Here is a 12,456-nt window from a genome sequence, read left to right on the forward strand (position 1 = left end):
AGAGCATCGCTCAACGCGACCTTTTGCATATCTTTCATCATGTGCTGGTGTGCTACCCGATATGGCATATAAACTATTCCAAAATAACACGCCACAATTTCCTGTCGTGAGGACAATCATTTATCTCCTTTGTCTTGTTCTTTTAAACATGATCGTGAGTGGTGACCTTGTCAAGTCTGTTTTCATTATGTGGGATGTACAACATTTGGTGATTTGAAATCTGAGTCTTTCTTCTATCGATATTGTACAAATAAATATTGTGGTTGAATTTCAGCATACCGTTGTAATTTGACTTTGGCTTCTGGAGCAGATAAAAAACAATAGAAAATGTTGTCATGACACACGAACAAACTAATGGTGAAGTTGCTAAGTGTGATGTATTTCTTTGTTAACCCCCCGACCAAACAGGGCATGGGTATATTATAGTCATACCAAGGAATCCCCTCTTTCCTTCCCAGGACATTTTTATGTGCAACATGAACTTGAAAACTACTGCATAGATTCTTTTCAAACTTGGTGAACATTTTGTATACCAATAGATAATAATAGACGAGTAGCTGGTGGATGGGGAGTAGCTGGTGGATGGGGAGTAGCTGGTGGATGGGGAAGTAGATGAGTAGATGGGGGTGTAGATGAGTAGCTGGTAGATGGGGGAGTAGCTGGTGGATGGGGAGTAGATGAGTAGCTGGTGGATGGGGGAGTAGCTGGTGGATGGGGAGTAGCTGGTGGATGGGGAGTAGCTGGTGGATGGGAAGTAGATGAGTAGCTGGTGGATGGGGAGTACCTGGTGGATGGGGAGTAGCTGTTAGATGGGGGAGTAGCTGGTGGATGGGGAGTAGCTGGTGGATGGGGAAGTAGATGAGTAGCTGGTGGATGGGGAGTAGATGATTAGCTGGTGGATGGGGAGTAGCTGGTGGATAGGGAAGTAGATGAGTAGCTGGTGGATGGGGAGTAGCTGGTGGATGGGGAAGTAGATGAGTAGCTGGTGGATGGGGGAGTAGCTGGTGGATAGGGAGTAGATGAGTAGCTGTTAGATGGGGAGTAGCTGGTGGATGGGGAGTAGATGAGTAGCTGGTGGATGGGGAGTAGCTGGTGGATAGGGAGTAGATGAGTAGCTGGTGGATGGGGAGTAGCTGGTGGATGGGGAGTAGATGAGTAGCTGGTGGATGGGGGAGTAGCTGGTGGATGGGGAGTAGATGAGTGGATGGGGGAGTAGCTGGTGGATGGGAAGTAGATAAGTAGCTGGTGGATGGGGAGTAGATGAGTGGATGGGGAGTAGATGAGTGGATGGGGAGTAGATGAGTGGATGGGGGATGGGGAAGTAGATGAGTAGCTGGTGGATGGGGAGTAGCTGGTGGATAGGGAGTAGATGAGTAGCTGTTAGATGGGGGAGTAGATGAGTAGCTGGTGGATGGGGAAGTAGATGAGTAGCTGGTGGATGGGGGAGTAGATGATTAGCTGATGGATGGGGAGTAGCTGGTGGATGGGGAATAGCTGGTGGATAGGGAAGTAGATGAGTAGCTGGTGGATGGGGAGTAGCTGGTGGATAGGGAGTAGATGAGTAGCTGTTAGATGGGGGAGTAGATGAGTAGCTGGTGGATGGGGAAGTAGCTGGTGGATAGGGAGTAGATGAGTAGCTGGTGGATGGGGGAGTAGCTGGTGGATGGGGGAGTAGATAAATAGCTGGTGGATGGGGAAGTAGATGAGTAGCTGGTGGATGGGGGAGTAGATGATTAGCTGGTGGATGGGGAGTAGCTGGTGGATGGGGAGTAGCTGGTGGATAGGGAAGTAGATGAGTAGCTGGTGGGTGGGGAGTAGCTGGTGGATAGGGAGTAGATGAGTAGCTGTTAGATGGGGGAGTAGATGAGTAGCTGGTGGTTAGGGAAGTAGCTGGTGGATAGGGAGTAGATGAGTAGCTGGTGGATAGGGAGTAGATGAGTAGCTGGTGGTTTGGGAAGTAGATGAGTAGCTGGTGGCTGGGGGAGTAGCTGGTGGATAGGGAGTAGATGAGTAGCTGTTAGATGGGGGAGTAGCTGTGGATGGGGAGTAGATGAGTAGCTGGTGGATGGGGGAGTAGCTGGTGGATGGGGAGTAGCTGGTGGATGGGGGAGTAGCTGGTGGATGGGGAGTAGATGAGTAGCTGGTGGATGGGGAGTAGATGAGTAGCTGGTGGATGGGGAAGTAGATGAGTAGCTGGTGGATGGGGGAGTAGCTGGTGGATAGGGAGTAGATGAGTAGCTGGTGGATTGGGAAGTAGATGAGTAGCTGGTGGATGGGGGAGTAGCTGGTGGATAGGGAGTAGATGAGTAGCTTGTGGATGGGGAAGTAGATGAGTAGCTGGTCGATGGGGAAGTAGCTGGTGGATAGGGAGTAGATGAGTAGCTTGTGGATGGGGAAGTAGATGAGTAGCTGGTGGATGGGGGAGTAGCTGGTGGATAGGGAGTAGATGAATAGCTGGTGGATAGGGAGTAGATGAGTAGCTGGTGGATGGGGAAGTAGATGAGTAGCTGGTGGATGGGGGAGTAGCTGGTGGATAGGGAGTAGATGAGTAGCTGTTAGATGGGGGAGTAGCTGGTTGATGGGGAGTAGATGAGTAGCTGGTGGATGGGGGAGTAGCTGGTGGATGGGGAGTAGCTGGTGGATGGGGAGTAGCTGGTGGATGGGGAGTAGATGAGTAGCTGGTGGATGGGGAGTAGATGAGTAGCTGGTCAATGGGGGAGTAGCTGGTGGATGGGGAGTAGATGAGTGGATGGGGGAGTAGCTGGTGGATGGGGAGTAGCTGGTGGATAGGGGAGAAGCTGGTGGATGGGGAGTAGCTGGTGGATGGGGAGTAGATGATTAGCTGGTGGATGGGGAGTAGCTGGTGGATGGGGAGTAGCTGGTGGATGGGGAGTAGCTGGTGGATAGGGGAGAAGCTGGTGGATGGGGAGTAGCTGGTGGATGGGGAGTAGATGATTAGCTGGTGGATGGGGAGTAGCTGGTGGATAGGGAAGTAGATGAGTATCTGGTGGATGGGGGAGTAGCTGGTTGATGGGGAAGTAGATGAGTAGCTGGTGGATGGGGAGTAGATGAGTAGCTGGTAGATGGGGGAGTAGCTGGTGGATGGGGAGTAGCTGGTTGATGTGGAAGAAGATGAGAAGCTGGTGGATGGGGGAGTAGCTGGTGGATGGGGAGTAGCTGGTGGATGGGGAGTAGCTGGTTGATGGGGAGTAGATGGTCGATTGGGGAGTAGCTGGTGGATGGGTAGTAGATGAGTAGCTGGTAGATGGGGGAGTAGCTGGTGGATGGGGAGTAGATGAGTAGCTGGTGGATGGGGAGTAGCTGGTGGATGGGGAGTAGATGAGTAGCTGGTGGATGGGGGAAAAGCTGGTGGATGGGGGAGTAGCTGGTGGATGGGGAGTAGCTGGTGGATGGGGAGTAGCTGGTGGATGGGGGAGAAGCTTGTGGATGGGGAGTAGCTGGTGGATGGGGAGTAGATGAGTAGCTGGTGTTTTGGGAGTTATGGTAAGTGATGAAACAAGATAGAGCTGGCCTTGCACTTAAGTTATGGTCAGTGATGAAACAAATAGAGCTGGCCTTGCACTAAAGTTATGGTCAGAGATGAAACAAGATAGAGCTGGCCTAGCACTTATGTTATGGTCAGAGATGAACAAGATAGATCTGGCCTTGAGTTATGGTCGGTGGTGCAGGGATCACAGGGAATCAGCAAACCCTGATCCGTATTTTGAAATGAAAAGAACCCGTAATCCCTTGTGATGATTTCAAACAGTGGTAAGTTCCCTGTAAGCTGACTGTTCAAACAGTCAATCTGGGAATGTAATGTGTTATTGGTGTAGAGATAGATTACAAAACATCGCTTCTTCTTTGCAGGATGAGAAAGAGGCTGAAAAACCACCACCTTCTGAAACCAAGTTTGGTGCCAAGCCAAAGCATCACCAACTTAGCCGGAAAGAGGTTTGTAAAGTTGTCATGGTGGACACTGCTTTGATCATGCTGCAGAACACTTTCCTCCACATTTATCTAACAATGATTCTTGTCAGGGAAGTATGCTGTGACACAAATGAAGTTGATGGATGTGTATTCGGGGCTGTTAGGTAGAAGGAGAAGAATCTGGCAAAATAGGCAAGGAAAAATTCAACCTCGCAGATAATCGTTAAGTGGCTTGTCATGTTTTGGAAAAATCTTTCTCTTGTCTACAGGGAAAAAAATTGGTGTGTGGGTGTATGTGTGATCTGTTTTTGTGACCATTTTTCTACAATGTGATTTTTTATGGTAACATTACATTGATGGGACTCATGGGCTTCATGTTGTGATGTAGGTAGTTTGTGCTGACATGGATTTCTACCTATCAGCTGGAATGTTTGTTTGTTTCTCTGTTTGTTTGTTTGTTTAACACTGCACTCAACAATATTCCAGCTATATGTCGGCAGTCTGTACATAATCAAGTCTGGACCAGACAATCCAGTGATTGAGCATCATGAGCATAGATCAAAGCAACTTGGATATGATAACATGCATCAACCAAGTCAGCGAGCCTGACCACCCGATCCTATAAGTCTCTAACGACAAGCATAGGCACCTTTTACAGAAAGCATGAGTTGCTGAAGACCTCTACCCCGATCTTCACAGGTCCAACTGGAATGTAAACATTGTTGCATGTGTACGTGGTTTCAGTATGAGCTGCTCTACATTGAGGTGCTCTACACCATCAAGCACAAGATCGGGACAACCACCAGCTGCCACTCGCCGTTCATCCAGGACCTCTACCAATACGCCCAGGAGGCGTTCGGGGTGCGGCCGGAGGACCATGCTCGTCTCCTTGCCAAGGCCACTGAGGAGAAGGTCAGACATTGGGGGGGATAATTTAACATTCATTTTGTTGTGTTGTTTGCCTTCTGTTTCCTAGTATTAAATTGGAAACATGATATGCAATGTATATCAATATATCATGATATGCTATTGTCAAAACACAATATACACAGCTATGAGGGGGTGTGGTTGGGGAAGAGGTTATGATGGGGCTGGGAGGGGTTGTGATGTGGGGCTGGGAGGGATTGTGGTGGGGCTGGGAGGGGTTGTGGTGTGAGGGAAGGGGTTTGTTGTGGTGTGAGGAAAGGGGTTTGTTGTGGTGTGAGGGAAGGCGTTGTGGTGTGGGGCTTGGAGGTTGTGGTGTGAGGGAAGGGGTTGTGCTGAGGGCTGGGAGGGGTTGTGTGAGGCGAGGTGTTGTGGTGGGGCTGGGAGGGGTTGTGTGAGGCGAGGGGTTGTGTGAGGCGTGGGGTTGTGGTCAGGATGGAAAGGGTTGTGTGAGGCAAGGGGTTATGATGGGGCTGGAAGGGGTTGTGGAGGTAAAAGGGGTTGTTTGGGGCTTTGAGGGGTTGTGGGGCTAGGAGGGGTTGTGGTGGTGCTTGGAAGGATTGTGGTGTGGGGATGGGAAGGATTGTGGAGTGGGGCTGGTAGGGGTTGTGGTGTGGGGCCGGGAGAGGTTCTGGAGTGGGGCTGGGAGGGGTTGTGGTGTGAGGCCGGGAGGGGTGATGGTTGGGCTTGGAAGGGTTTTGGTGTGGGGCCGGGAGGGGTTGTGGTGTGGGGCCGGGAGGGGTTGTGGAGTGGGGCCGGGAGGGGTGGTTGTGTGGGGCCGGGAGGGGTTGTGGAGTGGGGATGGGAGGGGTTGTGGAGTGGGGCCGGGAGGGGTGATGGTTGGGCTGGGAAGGGTTGTGGAGTGGGGCTGGGAGGGGTTGTGGAGTGGGGCCGGGAGGGGTGATGGTTGGGCTGGGAAGGGTTGTGGAGTGGGGCTGGGAGGGGTTGTGGTGTGGGGCCGGGAGGGGTTGTGGAGTGGGGATGGGAGGGGTTGTGGAGTGGGGCCGGGAGGGGTTGTGGTGTGGGGCCGGGAGGGGTTGTGGAGTGGGGATGGGAGGGGTTGTGGAGTGGGGCCGGGAGGGGTGATGGTTGGGCTGGGAAGGGTTGTGGAGTGGGGCTGGGAGGGGTTGTGGAGTGGGGCCGGGAGGGGTGATGGTTGGGCTGGGAAGGGTTGTGGAGTGGGGCTGGGAGGGGTGATGGTTGGGCTGGGAAGGGGTGTGGAGTGGGGCTGGGAGGGGTTGTGGTGTGGGGCCAGGAGGGGTTGTGGAGTGGGGCTGGGAGGGGTGATGGTTGGGCCGGGAAGGGTTGTGGTGTGGGGCCGGGAGGGGTTGTGGAGTGGGGCTGGGAGGGGTTGTGGTGTGGGGCCGGGAGGGGTTGTGGAGTGGAGATGGGAGGGGTTGTGGAGTGGGGCCGGGAGGGGTGATGGTTGGGCTGGGAAGGGGTGTGGAGTGGGGCTGGGAGGGGTTGTGGTGTGGGGCCGGGAGGGGTTGTGGAGTGGGGCTGGGAGGGGTGATGGTTGGGCTGGGAAGGGTTGTGGTGTGGGGCCGGGAGGGGTTGTGGAGTGGGGCTGGGAGGGGTTGTTGTGTGGGGCCTGGAGGGGTTGTGGAGTGGGGCTGGGAGGGGTTGTGGTGTGGGGCTGGGAGGGGTTGTGGAGTGGGGCCGGGAGGGGTTGTTGAGTGGGGCCGGGAGGGGTGATGGTTGGGCTGGGCAGGGTTGTGGAGCAGGGATGGGAGGGGTTGTGGAGTGGGGCCGGGAGGGGTGATGGTTGGGCTGGGAAGGGTTGTGGAGTGGGGCTGGGAAGGGTTGTGGAGTGGGGCTGGGAGGGGTTGTGGTGTGGGGCTTGGAGGGGTTGTGGAGAGGGGCTGGGAGGGGTGATGGTTGGGCTGGGAAGGGTTTAATGTTCTGCGAACTGATGCATGCTATATTTTCCCTTGTATGTAGAGTTGCAACTGTATGTTTTGCCTTTTCCTGCAGCCTCCAATTGTCATCCTCAACATATCTGTGATTGAAGCTAAGGGACTGTTGGCCAAAGATGCAGACGGTAGGTTCCTTAACTCAGAAACCTCTCTGGAACTACTGCCATAGTGAGAATTCACTGCCACTACTGTCCTAGGTAGACCTTCCTTGTTACTGTCCTAGGTAGACCTTCCCTGTAACTGTCCTAGGTAGACCTTCCTTGTTACTGTCCCAGGTAGACCTTCCCTGTTACTGTCCTAGGTAGACCTTCCTTGTAACTGTCCTAGGTAGACCTTCCCTGTTACTGTCCTATGTAGACCTTCCCTGTTACTGTCCTAGGTAGACCTTCCTTGTTACTGTCCTAGGTAGACCTTCCCTGTTACTGTCCCAGGTAGACCTTCCCTGTTACTGTCCTAGGTAGACCTTCCCTGTTACTGTCCAAGGTAGACCTTCCCTGTGACTGTCCTATGTAGACCTTCCCTGTTACTGTCCTAGGTAGACCTTCCCTGTTACTGTCCAAGGTAGACCTTCCCTGTTACTGTCCCAGGTAGACCTTCCCTGTTACTGTCCCAGGTAGACCTTCCCTGTTACTGTCCTATGTAGACCTTCCCTGTTACTGTTCTATGTAGACCTTCCCTGTTACTGTCCTAGGTAGACCTTCCCTGTTACTGTCCTAGGTAGACCTTCCCTGTTACTATCCCAGGTAGACCTTCCCTGTTACTGTACTGTCCCAGGTAGACCTTCCCTGTTACTGTCCAAGGTAGACCTTCCCTGTTACTGACCAAGGTAGACCTTCCCTGTTACTGTCCAAGGTAGACCTTCCTTGTTACTGTCCAAGGTAGACCTTCCCTGTTACTGTCCTAGGTAGACCTTCCCTGTTACTGTCCAAGGTAGACCTTCCCTGTTACTGTCCAAGGTAGACCTTCCCTGTTACTGTCCTAGGTAGAACTTCCCTGTTACTGTCCAAGGTAGACCTTCCCTGTTACTGTCCTAGGTAGACCTTCCCTGTTACTGTCCAAGGTAGACCTTCCCTGTTACTGTCCAAGGTAGACCTTCCCTGTTACTGTCCTAGGTAGAACTTCCCTGTTACTGTCCTAGGTAGACCTTCCCTGTTACTGTCCAAGGTAGACCTTCCTTGTTACTGTCCTAGGTAGACCTTCCCTGTTACTGTCCTAGGTAGACCTTCCCTGTTACTGTCCCAGGTAGACCTTCCCTGTTACTGTCCCAGGTAGACCTTCCCTGTTACTGTCCCAGGTAGACCTTCCCTGTTACTGTCCAAGGTAGACCTTCCCTGTTACTGTCCAAGGTAGACCTTCCCTGTTACTGTACTGTCCCAGGTAGACCTTCCCTGTTACTGTCCTATGTAGACCTTCCCTGTTACTGACCAAGGTAGACCTTCCCTGTTACTGTCCCAGGTAGACCTTCCTTGTTACTGTCCAAGGTAGACCTTCCCTGTTACTGTCCAAGGTAGACCTTCCCTGTTACTGTCCTATGTAGACCTTCCCTGTTACTGTCCTATGTAGACCTTCCCTGTTACTGTACAAGGTAGATCTTCCCTGTTACTGTCCTATGTAGACCTTCCCTGTTACTGTCCAAGGTAGACCTTCCCTGTTACTGTCCAAGGTAGACCTTCCCTGTTACTGTCCTATGTAGACCTTCTCTGTTACTGTCCAAGGTAGACCTTCCCTGTTACTGTCCTAGCTTGACACTCTCTGTAACAACTCCCCTAGGCCCCTCACTGTAACTACTACCCTAGACTGCTGACTACTCTGCACTGCCTCAGTGGTTTAGTGGATTGTGTGCCTGCCCCGAGAGCAGCATGTGGAAGGTTCGATTCCCGGCCGGGTTATACCAAAAGATGTGAAAAAATGGAATTGTCATTTCCCTGCCTTGCACGCAGTATTAGGAGATGAAACAAAAACTGGTTCGCTCCGAGTTAATATACTGTGTCTGAGTGGGGTTTTCATGTTAAACTGTGGCATGGTATCTCAGTGGGCTAGCACTTTAAAATTGGCATTAGTTGGCCTAATACAAGCAACCACACACACACACGCATACAGACGCAGGCGCACCAACAGACACACAGACACGCACACAAACTCACTCATACACACACAGCACACACACACAGACATGCACACAAAATCACACACAAACTCACAGACACACTCTCACACACACACACACATGCACACACTCTCTCACACACATGCACATGTGCACACACTCTCTCTCACACACACATGCACATGTGCACACACTCTCTCTCACACACACACACACACACTGACTACAGTGTGGTAGAGGTTTCAGTGACCCCTACTGCACCTACTGACTACTGTGTGATACAGGTTTCAGTGACCCCTACTGCACCTACTGACTACTATGCGGTACAGGTTTCAGTGACCCCTACTGGACCTACTGACTACTGTGTGGTACATGTTTCAGTGACCCCTACTGGACTTACTGACTACTGTGTGGTACAGATTTCAGTGACCCCTACTGCACCTACTGTAGGGAACAGATTTCAGTAACCCCTACTGCACCTACTGACTACTACGTGGTACAGGTTTCAGTGACCCCTACTGGACCTACTGACTACTGTGTGGTACAGATTTCAGTGACCCCTACTGGACCTACTGACTACTGTGTGGTACAGGTTTCAGTGACCCCTACTGGACCTACTGACTACTGTGTGGTACATGTTTCAGTGACCCCTACTGGACTTACTGACTACTGTGTGGTACAGATTTCAGTGACCCCTACTGGACCTACTGACTACTGTGTGGTACAGGTTTCAGTGACCCCTACTGGACTTACTGACTACTGTGTGGTACAGATTTCAGTAACCCCTACTGCACCTACTGACTACTATGTGGTACAGGTTTCAGTGACCCCTACTGGACCTACTGACTACTGTGTGGTACATGTTTCAGTGACCCCTACTGGACTTACTGACTACTGTGTGGTACAGATTTCAGTAACCCTTACCTCACCTACTGAGTACTGTGAGGTACAGGTTTCAGTGACCCCTACTGGACCTACTGACTACTGTGTGGTACAGATTTCAGTGACCCCTACTGCACCTACTGTGTGGTACAGGTTTCAGTGACCCCTACTGGACCTACTGACTACTGTGTGGTACATGTTTCAGTGACCCCTACTGGACTTACTGACTACTGTGTGGTACATGTTTCAGTGACCCCTACTGGACTTCCTGACTACTGTGTGGTACAGATTTCAGTGACCCCTACTGGACCTACTGACTACTTTGTGGTACAGATTTCAGTAACCCCTACTGGACCTACTGACTACTCTGTGGTACATGTTTCAGTGATCCCTATTGGACCTACTGACTACTGTGTGGTACATGTTTCAGTGACCCCTACTGGACTTCCTGACTACTGTGTGGTACAGATTTCAGTGACCCCTACTGGACCTACTGACTACTTTGTGGTACAGATTTCAGTAACCCCTATTGGACCTACTGACTACTGTGTGGTACATGTTTCAGTGACCCCTACTGGACTTACTGACTACTGTGTGGTACAGATTTCAGTGACCCCTACTGGACCTACTGACTACTGTGTGGTACAGGTTTCAGTGACCCCTACTGGACCTACTGACTACTGTGTGGTACATGTTTCAGTGACCCCTACTGGACTTACTGACTACTGTGTGGTACAGATTTCAGTGACCCCTACTGGACCTACTGACTACTGTGTGGTACAGGTTTCAGTGACCCCTACTGGACCTACTGACTACTGTGTGGTACAGATTTCAGTAACCCCTACTGCACCTACTGACTACTGTGTGGTACAGGTTTCAGTGACCCCTACTGGACCTACTGACTACTGTGTGGTACATGTTTCAGTGACCCCTACTGGACTTACTGACTACTGTGTGGTACAGATTTCAGTAACCCTTACCTCACCTACTGAGTACTGTGAGGTACAGGTTTCAGTGACCCCTACTGGACCTACTGACTACTGTGTGGTACAGATTTCAGTGACCCCTACTGGACCTACTGACTACTGTGTGATACAGGTTTCAGTGACCCCTATTGGACCTACTGACTACTGTGTGGTACATGTTTCAGTGACCCCTACTGGACTTACTGACTACTGTGTGGTACAGATTTCAGTAACCCCTACTGGACCTACTGACTACTGTGTGGTACAGGTTTCAGTGAACCCTACTGGACCTACTGACTACTGTGTGGTACAGATTTTAGTGACCCCTACTGGACTTCCTGACTACTGTGTGGTACAGATTTCAGTGACCCCTACTGGACCTACTGACTACTTTGTGGTACAGATTTCAGTAACCCCTATTGGACCTACTGACTACTGTGTGGTACATGTTTCAGTGACCTCTACTGGACTTACTGACTACTGTGTGGTACAGATTTCAGTGACCCCTACTGGACCTACTGACTACTGTGTGGTACAGATTTCAGTGACCCCTACTGGACCTACTGACTACTTTGTGGTGCAGGTTTCAGTGACCCCTACTGGACCTACTGACTACTGTGTGGTGCAGGTTTCAGTGACCCCTACTGGACCTACTGACTACTGTGTGGTACAGGTTTCAGTGACCCCTACTGCACCTACTGTGTCGTACAGATTTCAGTGACCCCTACTGGACCTACTGACTACTGTGTGGTACAGGTTTCAGTGACCCCTACTGGACCTACTGACTACTGTGTGGTACAGGTTTCAGTGACCCCTACTGACTACTGTGTGATACAGGTTTCAGTGACCCCTATTGGACCTACTAAAGTCTGTGTGGTACAGGTTTCAGTGACCCCTACTGGACCTACTGACTACTGTGTGGTACAGGTTTCAGTGACCCCTACTGGACCTACTGACTACTGTGTGGTACAGATTTCAGTGACCCCTACTGGACCTATTGACTACTGTGTGGTACAGATTTCAGTGACCCCTACTAGACCTATTGACTACTGTGTGGTACTGGTTTCAGTAACCCCTACTGGACCTACTGACTACTGTGTGATACAGGTTTCAGTGACCCCTGCTGGACCTACTGACTACTGTGTGGTACAGGTTTCAGTGACCCCTACTGGACCTACTGACTACTTTGTGGTACAGGTTTCAGTGACCCCTACTGGACCTACTGACTTCTGTGCGGTACAGGATTCAGTGACCCCTACTGGACCTACTGACTACTGTGTGGTACAGATTTCAGTGACCCCTACTGCACCTACTGTGTGGTACAGGTTTCAGTGACCCCTACTGGACCTACTGACTACTGTGTGGTACAGATTTCAGTGACCCCTATTGGACCTACTGACTACTGTGTGGTACAGGTTTCAGTGACCCCTACTGCACCTACTGTGCGGTACAGAAGTCAGTGACCCCTACTTGACCTACTGACTTCTGTGGGGTACAGGTTTCAGTGACCCCTACTGGACCTACTGACTACTGTGTGGTACAGATTTTAGTGACCCCTACTGGACTTCCTGACTACTGTGTGGTATAGATTTCAGTGACCCCTACTGGACCTACTTACTACTTTGTGGTACAGATTTCAGTAACCCCTATTGGACCTACTGACTACTATGTGGTACATGTTTCAGTGACCCCTACTGGACTTACTGACTACTGTGTGGTACAGGTTTCAGTG

At 51.3% G+C, this 12,456-nt stretch overlaps 1 protein-coding gene across 6 annotated transcripts in view; it reads left to right on the forward strand.

The window, feature by feature from the left end:
• Window positions 1-12,456, forward strand: part of LOC124121055 (BAI1-associated protein 3-like) — a 266,273-nt gene that overhangs the window by 140,262 nt on the left and 113,555 nt on the right. For all 6 annotated transcript variants that reach the window (XM_048392841.1, XM_048392838.1, XM_048392837.1 and 3 more), the window contains 3 exons: window positions 3,871-3,954; window positions 4,675-4,842; window positions 6,829-6,895. In XM_048392841.1, the coding sequence (XP_048248798.1) occupies window positions 3,871-3,954; window positions 4,675-4,842; window positions 6,829-6,895 (319 nt within the window). The remainder of the gene's footprint in view (window positions 1-3,870; window positions 3,955-4,674; window positions 4,843-6,828; window positions 6,896-12,456) is intronic.

Source organism: Haliotis rufescens, unplaced genomic scaffold (assembly GCF_023055435.1).
Source record: "Haliotis rufescens isolate VD_foot unplaced genomic scaffold, xgHalRufe1.0.p SCAF_11, whole genome shotgun sequence".
Classification (NCBI taxonomy): Eukaryota; Metazoa; Mollusca; class Gastropoda; order Lepetellida; family Haliotidae; genus Haliotis; species Haliotis rufescens.